The sequence below is a fragment of the Ochotona princeps genome, chromosome X, assembly GCF_030435755.1.
Source record: "Ochotona princeps isolate mOchPri1 chromosome X, mOchPri1.hap1, whole genome shotgun sequence".
NCBI lineage: Eukaryota > Metazoa > Chordata > Mammalia > Lagomorpha > Ochotonidae > Ochotona > Ochotona princeps.
The window spans coordinates 308,983-324,780 of NC_080865.1; the positions used below are offsets into that span (position 1 = coordinate 308,983).

General features: G+C 40.2%; 1 protein-coding gene across 1 annotated transcript in view; it reads right to left on the minus strand.

The window, feature by feature from the left end:
- ACE2 (angiotensin converting enzyme 2) overlaps nucleotides 1-15,798 on the minus strand; it is a 37,402-nt gene that overhangs the window by 17,866 nt on the left and 3,738 nt on the right. The window contains exons 2-7 of the mRNA XM_004597492.4: nucleotides 12,227-12,385; nucleotides 7,975-8,068; nucleotides 7,446-7,589; nucleotides 4,942-5,054; nucleotides 3,678-3,783; nucleotides 921-1,018 (exon numbers count right to left, since the gene is read on the minus strand). Of these exons, the coding sequence (XP_004597549.4) occupies nucleotides 921-1,018; nucleotides 3,678-3,783; nucleotides 4,942-5,054; nucleotides 7,446-7,589; nucleotides 7,975-8,068; nucleotides 12,227-12,385 (714 nt within the window). The remainder of the gene's footprint in view (nucleotides 1-920; nucleotides 1,019-3,677; nucleotides 3,784-4,941; nucleotides 5,055-7,445; nucleotides 7,590-7,974; nucleotides 8,069-12,226; nucleotides 12,386-15,798) is intronic.

Here is a 15,798-nt window from a genome sequence, read left to right on the forward strand (position 1 = left end):
ATTTAGCTATACCTCAATTTCCTCACCTAGAGCAAGCACCCAGCACAACAACCAGTCCTGACAGTCTGGTAGAGAACATTAGGAGAGATGGTGGGTGTGAACATCCCTTAGAAAGGTTTAAAGTCTACACGAAACTCGGCCTTTAGTGGGTGACTACAAAATGGGGCTAGAGCAACTGCAGGAGTTTGGAGACGATTGAAGCTTCATGATCTTATTTTGCAATGCACGTTCCCCAGGGGTGTGTAATGAATGTGAAGACATTCATGGCACTGCTACTTGCAGGCTTAAAATTATTAACCAACAAAGATCCAATAATGTATAAATAGTAAATTATGATATGATCATCCGAAGAAATGTTATAAGACAAATAGAAGTATAATTATCAATTCTGCCCAGAAATGTAGAATTTATGCTGAATAATGAAAAATTCATAATTATAACTATAATGTAATTTCATCAGAGGAAAGGAACATAAATAACTTAGACAATTACAGCAAGACAGTAAGAAAAGAGTGATTTAAATGTTACTTTAAATAGTCTTATAACATTTTTAACACTAATGATTTAATATGTGAATATATTCCAATCACAGTCTTCTTTTCAGTACTTATGGAAATGATTGGTTGATGACTTAGCAATGACTAACTTTGAAAAGAGTGATGCCAACTGATAATTCCGTATCTTATTGTTTAATGGAAAACACAAGTCACCTCCATTTTGAATATTCCTTAAGAATATCAACGTCACAACATGACACTGTAAATAAATTTTAAATAAAAAAGTACCTAGATAAATAAATTTTTAAAAGTTTTAAATTTCTATCTACACGGTTTTGCATACAAAAGATAAGAACAGAGAGATAGCATGAGAAGAAATGAAGCTGAGAATTTAGGGTTAATTTGAAGGGCTCTTCCTCCTACCTGGTTCACCATTGTGTCAGTAACATCTATGTTGGGTTTCTGTCCAAAGGGGACTGTCAAAGAGTACAGGTTTGTCCAAAATCTACCCCACATGTCACCTGTTTTTTTAAAAAAAAAAAAAAAATCTGTCAATATATGACAGGGCCAGTAGAAACACAGACTGATTTTACATAGTGTAAAAGGCAGGATTGGCAAGCTGACTATACAGTATGATTCTAAACATAATCAATTTTCCATGCTTTATTTTCACTGCTGCATTTTCAGCATTTCCTTCTCCTATCTAGTATAAAAGACTGAAATGACAGATTATGTCATTAAGCAAAGCTTGCTGAAAATCATCCCAGTTTCTGTAATGTTGAATTACAATCCAGAGTTACAATTTATTACACAAATAGAACATCATGGCTATCATACATTAGAAAGAAATTTATATAATCTATCATTCATAGAACAAAATACAAGTTCAACTTTTAGTAATGCCAGTGTCAGATTCAAAAGAAATTATATAAGATTAGCTGATGAACTTCTATTAACAGGTAACTGAATTCCACTCTTATTACTATAATAAAATATTTAAGTCAATGTTTTTAAGTATCTCAAGTAAATGAAAATGGTATTCCAAGGCCAAATACCCTAAATGCCAAGGTGGATCTAGAAAAAAAAATCAATCTAATAGCAGGAGCAAAGTTCTACCATCAAAGAAATTGGGCAACTCTATATTTTTCCAAAGATAAATTTTAGTAGAGATTTATGTAAAGTTTCACGTTTAGATTTTAGAGAAAAAATTATTCACCATAGAACTGTAGATTTTATATCAGGCTAAATCACAGTCCACAGTAAATACCACAAACAACCCAACAGACACTATGGCTGGGCTTGTAAAACACAGATGTGTTGGGGTAGACAATCCACATCCATATTGGAGTGAGTGCCAGTCCTAGCTACTGCATGTCTGATCCAGTTTCGTTCTAGTGTGCCCAGGAGGCAGGACATTCTGGTCCAAGTACTCCTGCCATACAGGTGGAGTTGCTGGCATCTGCTTTGGAACTGGTCTAACCCTGGCTGTCACAGGTATTTGAAGAGTGAATCGGCACATGGAAGAAATCAATCTATTTTTCTGTTATGCTACACTTCAAATACATCTACAAATCTTTTAAAGCACATACACAAATGTGATCTTGCACTGAAGTGATAGAGTGTATAGAACAAAGGCCAATAATGTGATATTTTTTCCATATGTTGGTCGAATTTTATCTGAGGTAACTTAAGTTCTGAACATGGCAATTGAAGCAAGACAGGGACAAAGTATAACTTGTTCAAAGAACAATTCGCAAAGTGGATTGTAAGGAATGGCTGAAAATCTGTGTAAGGAATTTAACTTGGAAAAAAGAAAATAATACATACATGTGATGACAATGATAGTCACCAAAATGGCTTACAACTTACTCTGGCATCAGGTCCTAGGCTACATTTTATATTGAATGACTACAAATATTTCAAAAGTCATTTGTAAATTAATAATTGAAATATTCTGGGTAACAATATAATATGGAAAAAAGGAGTAATGAATTAAAGGCATTAGAAAGACATTAATTCAGTTCCATATCAGGTAGAGCGGTTCTATAATTGGTGCCCTATAGTAATGAATTAGTCTATTTTGAAAGCAACAAAGACCCTCATCACATCAGAAAAGTTTAATCTATTGTGTCTCATTGCCCAATAGGGCAACTTTAAAGACTAACTGGGCCATAAATACACCACTTATGCTAACTTTGAAATAAAATCATTTTGAAATATTCACAGAATTGGAAAGTTGGGACTTAATAGATTAAGCAGAAACCAAATTACTGGATAATGTCCATTGAGGATGCTGCAGAGAGGCCATCTTTATTATTGATAGATGTGTATTTTATTTGGCGTTGACTGCTGGGTGGAAAGGGGAAATAGGCACTCTCCTTCACATTACTGATCTAATTCCAAATGAAGTATTTTTCACCAAGAACTATTAGCGCAGTAAAGGAATGAACCACTGACTCTTCCAGCTAGGGTATACTTTAATTCTGGAAAACCTTCTTCTCACTGCTGACCACCATTATTAGCCTGGCAAACTTGCTTTCCTTTGACAACGTGACGTAAAAATGCAGAACTCCAACTCAAGAGCTCAGCTAATCCACTGGGATAGTAAACAGTCTTTTTTTTCCGCTTCCTTTTTCATTTTTACCCAAATGGGTTGTGCTGACATAATACTTCAATCAAGAATGAGCCTTTCAAAACCTGATTTCTATTTCTATAGTACTAACTTCATTCACATTTCTTTTTTTCAAAGGTGTTATGTGGGGCCTTGTTTTTAAAAGACATTTTGTTGGGCCCTGCGCTGTGTCCTAGCGGCTAAAGTCCTCTCCTCACATGCGCTGGGATCCCATATGGGCGCCAGTTCTAATCCCAGCAGCCCTCTTCCCATCCAGCTCCCTGCTTGTGGCCTGGGAAAGCAGTGGAGGACGGCCCAAAGCCTTGGGACCCTGCACCCACGTGGGAGACCTGGAAGAGTTTCTGGCTCCTGGCTTCGGATTGGCTCAGCTCCAGCCATTGCGGTCAGTTGGAGAGTGAATCATCAGATGGAAGATCTTCCTCTCTGTCTCTCCTCCTCCCTGTATATCTGACTTTGTAATAAAATGAATAAATCTTAAAAAGAAAAGACATTTTGTTGGTGTAAATGACCAAGAGCCAAGAATACAAAGAACTCCTGGAGTTGCTTACCAAGCAAATGAGCAGGGAGGCATCCAGTAGCGCTCATTTGGGAATCGTACTTCTCCATCAGCTTTGTCCTCACATAGGCATGGAGGTGTTCATAGAGTGGTTTAATCTGAAACGCCCCAGAAGAAAGTTTAACCTGAAGTATCCAACTCTGTGTTCTAATTCTCAATACTCAAGCTAGGAGCTTTTCTTTGGACAAGTAGACTTTCCTTAAATTATTTCTCTCCCCTCAAATATTCTGGAGAATTTGAAACATTTCTTCTTTCTAGATACTGGTGATGCATAGCTTCAATGCATGAGTTAATAAATACTCCTCAAGGAACACAAATCTCAAAATGAAAGAAAATACAAAAAAATGATTTCAAAGATACTTAGTTCCTTTGTTTTAAAAATTAAGGTGCATTGGCACTGTGCATTTCCCCTTTAAAGGATGCTGGAGGTTTGCTAAATCTCTTTCTTAGCTCCTGATATGATGGGGAAAAAGTTTGTCTAACATCATTCAGATGACTTACTTTGGAATTCAATCAAATTCTACTGGTGCCAATTGTTTTTATTATAACAGTGTCTCTTGACACTTAAATCTCTGTCTTCTCTGGTATAAAATCAAATTCTAGTTCTTACATCATCGAGTGGTTCTCAGGATAAGGAAAGCATTGCCTGTCACATGGTGTACACTCCCTGAATGCTGATTTTGACACAGTGCTTGTTGTTGTCACTCCTGGGGCAGATGCAGGAGGGTACAGATGGAGTTTGATCACCTTATCATTATGTTTGATGGTTGTTTAAGCTACTGGCTGAATTCAAAATAGATGAAGTTAGCATTAAATTTTACAGTGTTGCTGAACTGCTCTCCTTGTCCACTTCATATAAAAAATAAATTAAGGTGTAAAAAAAAATTCTTACTCAAAGCCTAATGAAATAGTAGAACTAATTGTCCTGAGGAAGGAAGAAAAAGCTATGGCCCTGCTAACAGAGGAAGACAGTGCCAGGCCCAGGTAGCTCACCAATGCTTGTGGGAATCAGCAAGATGAGTCCTCTGGTTAAGCCGGGGGAGAGATGGAAAGCAGCCAGAGCGCAGAAGCGTGGTAATCATCTGTAGAGGTCGCCCTTTCCCCTAAACTCATTACCAACTCTACTATTTCACAGCTCTATGAGGTGTGGGAGTGGGTGAGCACTGTGTGAAGAGCAAGCCAGAATGCCTTTGGTCATTGTACCTCTTCCCCGTGCACTGCCATACACCAGTCTCTACGTACAGTTTCTCAGTTACCTCCGAGAAGGTGCGTTCCACATCTTCAATCAACTGGTTGCGGCTATAGTCATAGCCATCTGCCCCTTCGGCTTCATAATCTCCTCTCCAATAATCCCCATAGTCTTCATAGTCTGTTGTTTTGTTTGTTTGTTTAAAAAAGAAGAATACATTAAGGAAGCGAAAGGAGGCACTGTTTATGCAATTTAACCTTGCTGAATGATTAAAAGAAATAAAAAGTTTTACCAAATTTTATTGCCCTTCTAAAATTCAATTCAAAGGGAGACAGAAGAATAATAACACTAGCTGATTCCATGCAGCACTTGATCTATGCCAGGAGTTTAAAGGTATGATCTTGTTAAATAAGCACAAAAACTGCACACAGATGACATTACTATAAACCCCACCTTGTAGATGATCCCCATGTGCTTACTTCCAAAAGAAATGTTACGGTGTGTACTAAAAGTACATAGTCTGGGGTTATGAGATACATATACACATGCGTATACATAAACATACTCAGTAAAATGGCTATTGTAATGAAAATGAACATAACATTATCCCACAGAATTAAAACCTTTTCCACAATGAAAGAGTAACTAAAAGCTTATTTAGCCCAAATCTCGACTCTATTATTACTAATTTAACCCACATATAATTAGGTCTTCAGACTTGCTCAGCTGACATATCTGAACCTGGTTACCACTGTATTATTCCATATCTCTGTGCTTTTTTAGATTCCATGTGTGAGATCATGCAATATTTTTCTGTGTCTGACTTATCAACATAATAGACTGCAGTTCATTTCATGTTTATACAAAGGACAGGATCTGTTTTACTCAGACTCAATAATAGTCCAGGGTACCCAAATTCTTCATCCATTTGTCTGTTGACAGACACCTAGGTTGCTTCCATATCTTGGCTGTTATCAACAGTACTGCAACAAATGCAAAGTGTAGGTACTTGCACAAAGTGCTAATTTAATTTCCTTTCAATAGATGCCTAAAGGGAGAATGGCTAATAAGGATCAGAAGCATACTGCTAGTCTCCTAACCCTGTATTTCTACTCTTTAAAAGTCAGTTTGCCTCATTACGTTAAACCATATTCTATTTCTAAGCTCCTAATTCTCATTTGTTCAATGTCATATTTTTTTCATGTATGGCCTAACTTGCTGGAGACATTGCCACAGTGGGCTGATGTTTGTTAAAAAAAATTATATTAATACACAAGCACCTCTCTATGTGAGTCATTTAGTAGCTCATCATTGAGAAACAGGAGCTTATCCTGGGATGTTAACTAATAAAGTTTGTAACTATATTTTTGGAATTTTTATAGACACAGTGGCAGTGGATGATCATGAACATAAGGAGAGACATAGACATTGGATGGAAGGATATATGAGATATTCATTTTAAAAATCGAGAAGGGAAAAGCCACTGATCCAGTGGTTAGGTAGTCAGGTTGAGATGACTGTGTCTCATACCCAAGTGCCTACGTTTGCTGCCCCATTCTGGCTTCTTAGTATAGCTTCCTGCTAATGCAGAGCTGGGTGGTGGGGGTGGGGGTAATAAAAGGTCTGAAAGGTTCAACTATTTGGGTTCCTGCCACCCCCTACATGAGATTCAGATTGAGTTCCAGGCCCCAGACTTCAGCCTTGCCTAGCCCTAGCCATTATGGACATTTGAGGAGTGAACCAGCAATTGGGGGCTCTCTCTCTTCTGTCTCAAATAAATAAATAATTGTTTCAAAGAATAAAACTCTTTATTTAAAAAAAATGTGATATTGTCTCCAATTGCATAAAGCTTAACAACAAGAGTTTCGGTGACAGTGGAAGAAATTTAGAAACAAAAAATGAGAATAAGAATCTTCCTTTACTCAACTCCAGAAGGCAGTGCGAATCATCAAAGCAGAAAATCATTCATAATAGCATGACATCAGCTAGTTATTAAGGCAGGAGAATAAGTTAAAAAATATGAAAATTCCTTCCTATGTGAAGATGTTCATGACATATGATTTGCATTATAATTACAACTGGCAGGAAATAATCAACTTCCAATTTAAACTAATCTAAACCTTTTTCCCTTCTGGGAAAACACCCTGAGGTAGACATGCAAATGACCTTTGAGAATAACCAATGGTCATGTAGGGATGAGGTGAGGGAAAGTGCCTTTATCTCTCATCCTACCTGAGAACTAAGATCTTCACTGAACCCTTTAGGAACCCTTGGGGGCCCAGGATCTTCCTGCCATCTAGTAATTCATGATTCCTGGATAATACGTTTGAGAGCCTGTAGTTGAATCTCATTCCTGTGCTCTTTAAACTGTAGTTTCAATTCACCTTTTCTTCTGCTCTAGTAATTTCTTCTAAAGACAGCTAACCTGAGGTGTTCAGCAGATGACCATTAAAATGCGGGTATCTCTGAGAGCCAAAAGCAGGCTTGGTGATGTCTAAAAGAAGATAGATAGATAGATATCCCTGCAGCTCCACAGACAGCATTAGAACCTCCACAGACCAGTAAACTTACTGTTGGCTCTTGCCATTTCATTTTTCAGAACCACATACTCTTCATATAACGGCCTTAGCTGCTTGCCGACAACAGACCGCCAGCCTTCCCAAACCCACAGCCTCTCATTGTAGTCTGTGCTCTTTGCCATTATTTCATCCAAACCTGTGGTCATAAAACACCCATGGGGAGTTAAGCATGCATTTGCAAAATTTTTTATGTAAACAAGTAAGTGAACTTTAGGAATTTAAAGGTGGACAGACATCAAGGTCAGAAAGTTCTTAGATGAAATCTGATTCATTAACTCCCTCACCTTACTAGTCTCAAACATGTTCGCAGGAAAAATAAATCCTTGAAATAATTTGAATAACAACAATACAAATACTTGGATGTGATAGAATTTACTGTGAGCCTGGGTGAAAAGTTAAAAGGGCATCTGTACGCTAAAACGTGCATACCTAAAACCTTTCCATCTTTGGATTATCCATTTGAAAAGCCCTAACTTGAGAGAAAAAAGAAATTTTATAATCACTCAAAATGAACAGCTTACCTGGTTCAAGCAATAAGCACTCTTGTGAATTACTTGGGTTACAAACTTGTCCGGTGCTGTAGATGGTGCTCATTGTGCTTAGAATTTCATTCAACTGCAAATTAAAGGTACCAGTGTTAAAATGGGGAAGAACTTAAAGAAAAGGCTAATATTAACATATCTTTTTGGCTATGTGATTTTTAATGCCTCAAACTACAGAAATTCTTATCTTCTTTGCCAAGTATCTCCTGTATGTGGAAAAGGACTATTTCATTGCTTTCCCCACTGACAAAGAGTACAAAGCCTTATAAGCACAGAAAAAAAAATATATATAAGATCAACCCAAACTCAAGAAGTAACATAGACCTATCTACCAAAATCCCAAGAGTTTTGCTCATCTACACATACACAGAAAGGTGCGTTTTTGGTTTTAGCAAGTAACTTACTAAAGAGTCACAAAAAAAGCGATACCAATCTAGAGATTTGGAGCCATGCTTGGGACAGGCCTTATGGTGCAGCAGCTAGCAAAGTGCCTGCAATTTAGTGCCCTTTCTGATTCCAATCCAGTTTCTTGCTAATGTGTATCCTACAAGGTAGTTGATGATGGCACAGCACTTGGGTTTTTGTTACCCAAGTGGAAGATCAGGATGAAGATCCTGGCTCCTGATTTTGGCCTAGCCCAGCCCTCACTGTTGTGAACGTTTGAGGAGTTAACCCATGGATAGAAAAATCTCTCTGTCTCTTCCTGTCTCCATAACTCTGTCTTTTGCATAAATAAATCATTTTAATAAAGAATCATCTTTAAACAGGCAGGCAAAAGAGGAAGACAGTGGGTAGAGCTTAAATGACAGGAGGTTGGAAAACACAAGGCAAATTCAGGAGGTGATGAAATGTTGAATGAAACTAGAGTGATGGTATCCATTAGGGGGAGTCAAAAACACAAGGAAGGACAGATCAAAAAGGACCATCTATGTCATTTTTGTCAAAGTTTGAACTGCACCCTACAGGAAAATGGAAGTAAAGGTTACAGAATGAAGCAGTGCTACTCAGAGTGTGTCCAGGGTCTGGTGCTGAGACACAGCACTCTGGATGCTGATCTCCTTTATCAGAGTGCCTGCTCATAGTCTGCTCCAGCTTGCTGCTAACGCACATCCTGGGAGGCAGCAGAGGATGGCCCAAGGACCTGACGGATGGAGTGCTCAGCTTCAGTCTGGCCCAGCCCTGCCTGTTATAGAATAAACCAGCAGATGAAAGAACTTTCTCTCTATTCACCTCTCTGTCTTATTCTCTTTCTTTAAAATGAATGAACAAATATTTCTCTTTTTAAAAAGTGTGGTCCATGAACCAGCACAAGACAAAAAAAAAATGATTTACTCCTATTTTTAAAAAAGATTTGTTTGAAAAGTCAGAGTTAGAGAGAAGGAGAGAGAGAGAGGGAGAGAGAGAGATTTTCCATGTACCGGTTCACTTCCTAGATGATACCAACAGCCATCCATGACTGAGTCAGGATAAAGCCAGGAGCCAGGAACTAGCAGCCTCACCTGTGGCTCCCACATGGGTCTTACAGGGGCCCAAACAGTTGGCCCATCTGCTGCTGCTTTCCCATGTGCATTAGCAGGGAGTTGGATGGGGAATAGAGCATCTGGTTCTTAAACTGGCTCCCACTGTGGAATGCCAGTATTGCAGGCAACAGCTGTACTCGATGTGTGACAATGCTGGCTCTGTTCCCTTCTTTTGATAAGTACATCACAATTAACTCACAATAATTTGATATTTTCATGCCACCTAAGCATATAATCAATTAACCAAATACAGATCTCCATTGAACTGAAAATTATGGAAGAAAAGAGGAAGGAAGCGAAAAAGGAAGGTAAAAAGGAAGGAAGAAACGACAGGTTCTCTCCCACACAGGTTTTAAGAAACTGAACTCAGGATCCTGTTTTCCACTCTCCTACCTCCCTCCTTCATCATTCTTTGGCTTTTGAAATATATCTTTATTGTAAAAATTCCACAGGATCCTGTGTTGTAAAATGATATCTTCCTTACTTTGCAACAGAATCCTTCTTATCTCTCTGCTTCTTCAAGCACTCCCTGCTTCCTCTCCCATGAATCCATGCACCCCCGTGTCTCCCCTTTCCCCAACACTTCAAATGCTTAGATGTATTTCTCAATCCTAGCTACACATTAGAAATATCTGAGGCTCTTAAAAAATCAACTGTCCAGGTTTCCTCTAAGCCCTAGATGCAAAGGGACGATGTTTCTCATGGTATCCTCATGAGAAACATGCAGAGACATGGAAGGAATAAGTTAAGTGGATTAATAACCAGCCAGATAATTGGATGAAAGAATGTGGAAGAATAAATATCAACTTGTAGAAAGATACACACCATATGGCTTTTTTATCTTTGTCCTTATCATGTATTTTTATTTTTATAAATGCAGATTAGAATATACACAATTCCAGAGCAGAAGCAACTGAGAAAGAAGACTTTGAGGTTAAACAGTCAAATATTTTAGATAAAAATATTTCAATAAGCTTTATCAGGGGTCTGCAAGCTATGGTCTGCAGACCAGTCCTATCTTCTGCCTATTTGGGTAAAACTCTGCTGGAACACAGCCACAGTCATTCATTTCTATATTAGCTTTGGCTGATGGCCTGCTACAATGCAGAATTGCTGAGTTGTGACACAGACAATATGGCCCACAAAACTGAAGATTCTTATTCTTTCTCTTTGCAGAAAAGAGTTTGTTGGGTCCTAGCCTGTAGGGATGGGATGAGAGATGTTATTTTAGCAAGAGTGAATACCAGGGGCAAAATATCTAAGAATATAATTTTAAAAGGTGCAGTATTCTGGCAACATTGGTAGAAGAGATTTAGAAATTTGCCCAACAGTGAAGTTCACATGAAGGAACCACAGAGTTCAGCTATCAAAGAAGTCTAATATGAAAGGTCTTGAAAAAGTTCATAGAAAGTACATACAGTGAAAAAATGCATGGATTTTAAAAAAAAAATTAACACTAAACATTTGTCTTTAGTCTCACCCTCGATGATCTCCTTAAAGTCTCTTGCCACAGCGTTGTGCTGCCTCTGGGGCTAATCTCAGAGGGCAGGCTATTTTCTGCCCATCTCTATGCAGGGCAGAAGTACAGAGCACTTGAAGTGCTATGTTCCTTCAAGGATACGGACGAGGAAAACACAGTAATGGGGACTGGCCAGGGAGCCCAAAAACACTGCAAAGGGGGAAATTGACTGCCTGAAATACATCGAACCTAGAGAAAGGCTCGGGTCGTTCATAAAAATCAGCTACCTTCACTTCTAGACTTCTGTGGAAAGGAGTAGCTGGGCTCCAGAAGGAGAAGCCAAAGGCAGCAGAGACACTTCACACCGGATGTAGCATCTCTTCCATCGCTGGAGGGGCTTGCACAGGAAACTGTCTGCTAGTGAAGGGCTGAACCACCTGTCCCAAACACAGTTTGAGGTTTGAGCTGAGCCTGTGGATGACTTGTTGAGAGAGAGACAGAGAGATAGAGAGAGAGAGAGAGAAGAAAGAAAAGAAAGAATAAAACTGCAGAGGACAATCAAAAATGCCAGGAGGAAGAATCAGACAACCTAAGGGCTCCCCAAGCTTGCTTTACTGACATTCTGGACACTGTCATTCCTTGTTGCCAGGGGCTAACCCATCCATTGCAGAATGTTCAGGAACATCCCTACCCACTAGATACAAATAGCACTCCTCAGCTGTAGTGGCTGAAGTGTCTTTGGCCACTGTCAGATGCTCCTTGTTGGGGGTGAGGGCAGGCCAACTCAAGGCCAATTGAGAAACACTGACACATAAAGGGTCTTTGAGAAGTTCATGGGAAATGCATATTATTAAAAATTATACTTGGATTTTGAAAATTATCTTTTAATTCTATCCCCCTCCAAAAAAAAAAAAAAAAAAAAAAAACAAACCCTGTTTGAAGTGCCTTCCTAGACAAGGCATGGTCTTCAGGCTGCCTGCCTTCTGCATAGGGTGTCCAGCACACCACAACTCTAGGGGAATCTCCAGGTCATGCTGTGTCCAAATGCAATCATTACCAATGTCCTCATTCACTATCAGAAAGACCACTTTGGGTGACAAATGATGTGGTCACTACCTAAGTAAAGAGTTCTTTCCAAAGTCATCATTGCTATCTTTGCAGATAAAGGAATCAGCTATGGGTGATGTTAATGTTTAATATTTCCCAAACATCTCAGCTCTCGGGATCAGGACCAAAATGTTCGTAACCATACTTTGTTGATCTTCTCTGCTGAGAGCGCCGCTGACCCACTCTGCTGAAGTGCCTGCAACTGACGCTTGGTTGTGAGATTCTGAATTTCTTGCAGTGGATACGTTTTGGCAAGCTTGGACTGTTCTTCATAAAAGGCAGCCCATTTGGCCTCGGCATCGTTCTGAAATGACAAAAAATAGAATTGAAGTTGAGATAACACTACTAGAACATCCAGAGATACAGTCCAAAGAACATCTGGTGGGACATCTAATGTTTCCTGAGTGGCTTAGTTCTCTACTTTGCTGAAGGTCAAGGTTTAGGTTAAGAGTGACCAGGCCACTCTTGGTCACTCACTCTCTCTCTGGCTTGCTGCCTAGGTTTCCCAGGGGTCTTGTCCCTAGAACTGGAAGTAAATTCTCACAGATATTCCACATCAAGGGCCCTGGGATTTATGGCATTAGTGCTGTGACGTGGGCTGAGCTGGACAAGATCCGAGAGAATCCAGGAGAGCCCAGAGTGCACATGATGGGAACACAGCCCCACACGATGACAGGAACTGTGAGACATGAGAGCCAGGCCGCAGAAAGAGCCTAGTTGTCCTGCTTTGATGCAGAGATTTCTCATCTGAAATTATCATCCCAAAGGAATGCTGCTCCAAGTATGGCCATTTGGTAGTCATGCGCGTTCTCTACCAGCGAGAGATGAACAAGCGAGAGATGATGTCAGGTCATATATTTCCCTCATTTTGAATGTTAGTAGGAAGGCAGGCAGCTCCAGACCCTTCTAGTTCGCAAAATCACTTCTATTTATTAAAGATTTAAATGAGCAACTACTTGGTACATCATATTGTTATAGACCATACAAAAGAGGTAGCATATAATGCAAGTAAAAACTCCATTCCTGGAGTCAGGCACCTTGACTGTGTGACCTTGGGCAAATTATTTTGCCTCTCTGAGCCACACTTACCTTATCTGACAAATGAGAGCTACTAATCTTAAAAAATTGTTGTAAGGATTAGAATTAAAAGCCAATACAGGGTCTGGTGTGGTAGCCTAGTGGCTAAAGTTCCCAACTTGCAGGCACTGAGATCTCATTTGGGCACTGGTTCTTATCCTGGCAGCCCTGCTTCCCATCCAGCTCCCTGCTTGTGGCCTGGGAAAGCAGTTGAGGACGGCCCAAAGCTTTGGGGCCCTGCACCCGTGTGGGAGACCTGGAAGAGTTTCTGGCTCCTGGCTTCGGATTAGCTCAGCTCCAGCCATTGCGGTCAGTTGGAGAGTGAATCATCAGACGGAAGATCTTCCTCTCTGTCTCTCCTCCTCTCTGTGTATCTGCGTTTCCAACAAAAATAAATTAAAAAGTTTTTTTAAAAGAGTAGGTATATTTACAGAGAAAAGGAGGGAGAGTGAGAGAGAGATCTTCTATTTGCTGATTCACTTCCCAAGTGGCTGCAACAAGAGCCAGGAGAGCGGAACAAGACGCCAAAATGTTTGGGCCTCTGCATCCGTGTGGGGGATCTGGATGCAGTCCTGGCCCCTGGCCTTGGTATAGTCCAGTCGTGGCGATTACAGGCATTTGGGGAGTGAACCTACACGTAAACACTCTTTGTGTCGGCCCGGCGGCGTGGCCTAGCGGCTAAAGTCCTCGCCTTTAATGCGCTGGGATCCCATATGGGCGCCGATTCTAATCCCGGCGGCCCTGCTTCCCACCCAGCTCCCTGCTTGTGGCCTGGGAAAGCAGTGGAGGACGGCCCAATGCTTTGGGACCCTGCACCCGTGTGGGAGACCTGGAAGAGGTTCCTGGTTCCCGGCTTCGGATCGGCGCGCACCGGCCCGTTGTGGCTCACTTGGGGAGTGAATCATCGGACGGAAGATCTTCCTCTCTGTCTCTCCTCCTCTCTGAATATCTGGCTTTGTAATAGAATAAAATAAATCTTAAAAAAAAAAAACTCTGTCTCTGCTTTAAATATATATGTATTTGAAAGGCATAAATCACAAAGAGAATGGGAAAGCTCTTCCTTCCATTGGTTCCCTCTCCAAATGACCACCATGGCCAGGGCTGGGTCAAGCTGAAGCCAGGGGCATTGAACTCCATTTGGTGGCTGCTGCATTCACAGCGCATCAGCTGGGAACATGATGAGATTTGGAGCAGCTGGGACTTGAACACTGGTGTGGCAGGTGCAGCTTAACCCATGAGCCACAAGGCTGACACCTATGTCTTTCTTTCAAATAAATAAATAACTTTAAAAGAAGAAATGGCTCAAACGTCAGTGGTATAAGTGAATATTCGGTCTGGAGTTTTTAGGCGTTGGCAGGCAGCTCTGCTGATCTGTCTACAGCTCTGGGGTTGCTCCATGTGTCTCATCGCTTTCCCAGGCAGGGTCTCCTGGAAAATGCAAGGGAGCCAAGGACTAGCCCTATTATTCAAGTTCATTCCAAGCCTCTGTTAACACCAGGCAAGGCAAAACAAGTCACATACTGGAGGCCTCAGTGCCCTAAGCGGCAGTGAGACGCAGTGCAACGCGACACAACATCGGGTAGTATGAGGAACTGCGGCCGCAGCGCAATCGATGATACTTCTTCCTGCAGCCAATCTGTAGCGCATGTCATTGTTTAAACACTTCACAAACCTACTATAACTTAAATGCTTCGCATCTTTTTTTTAAAGACTGACTGGCACAATTTCACAAGTCATTAGTTTTACCAGCTGTGAGATAAATGGCACTTTTTCTGTTTGTATTAAATTGAATTTTGTGCTTTTGGCAGCATGGCCTTCCCAGCATGAAGGGATTCAGCTAGTGCAGCTGTGAACATACTCTCTCCAGTCCCATCTTAGGCCACTGTGACTTCTTTTTCCTTTCAAGGCAAACTTTTTTCAGCACCCAACTCCCTGTCTCCTTTAAATCACTCTAACTGTGCTTCCTGGCAGGACAGCATCCCTTTCTAAAATTCGCCCCTTCGGCATGACTGCCACATTATGTTCCTGAAGGTATGGGAAATACGATCCCTCTTTTATTTTAAAAACCTTCTGGATGATGCAGTCAAGTATTCTTTCTGAATAAGTCTTTAAAAATGGATGATTATGAGTAACTCCTATGTCCTTCTCCTGGGAATAAATGACTTCTCTTGCTCAACAGCTCCTAGGAACAGCCAACATATATATACAATCTGGATTTTCTAGATAAGTTTCAGTTTATGCGATTACAATTTTTGGTGGCAAAATTATGCTTTGGTTAGTTTGGATATTTTTTTTGCCAGACAATTGTCTATGTATTCATGTTCTGCCAAAAACTCATTTTTATGATGTATCATAAATATTTTATTGGAGAACTGTTTTAGAGTTGATAAAACTTCTGTGAGGTATTACACATCAGAATACACATTAGAATGCTAAATTGCCCTAAAGATATTAGTGGTGATCACTAACATTTTACTTATTTTCAGTTAACAGTAGATTATTGAACAAATGCTAGACACTGAGGATTACAAGGCAAGTCACTTTCAATGCCCAAGAAGTTTATTTATCATTAACCCCAAAGAAGATACATAGATCATCAGATAACCTCATTAAAGTAAACCCACACTGTTGTTAACTTAG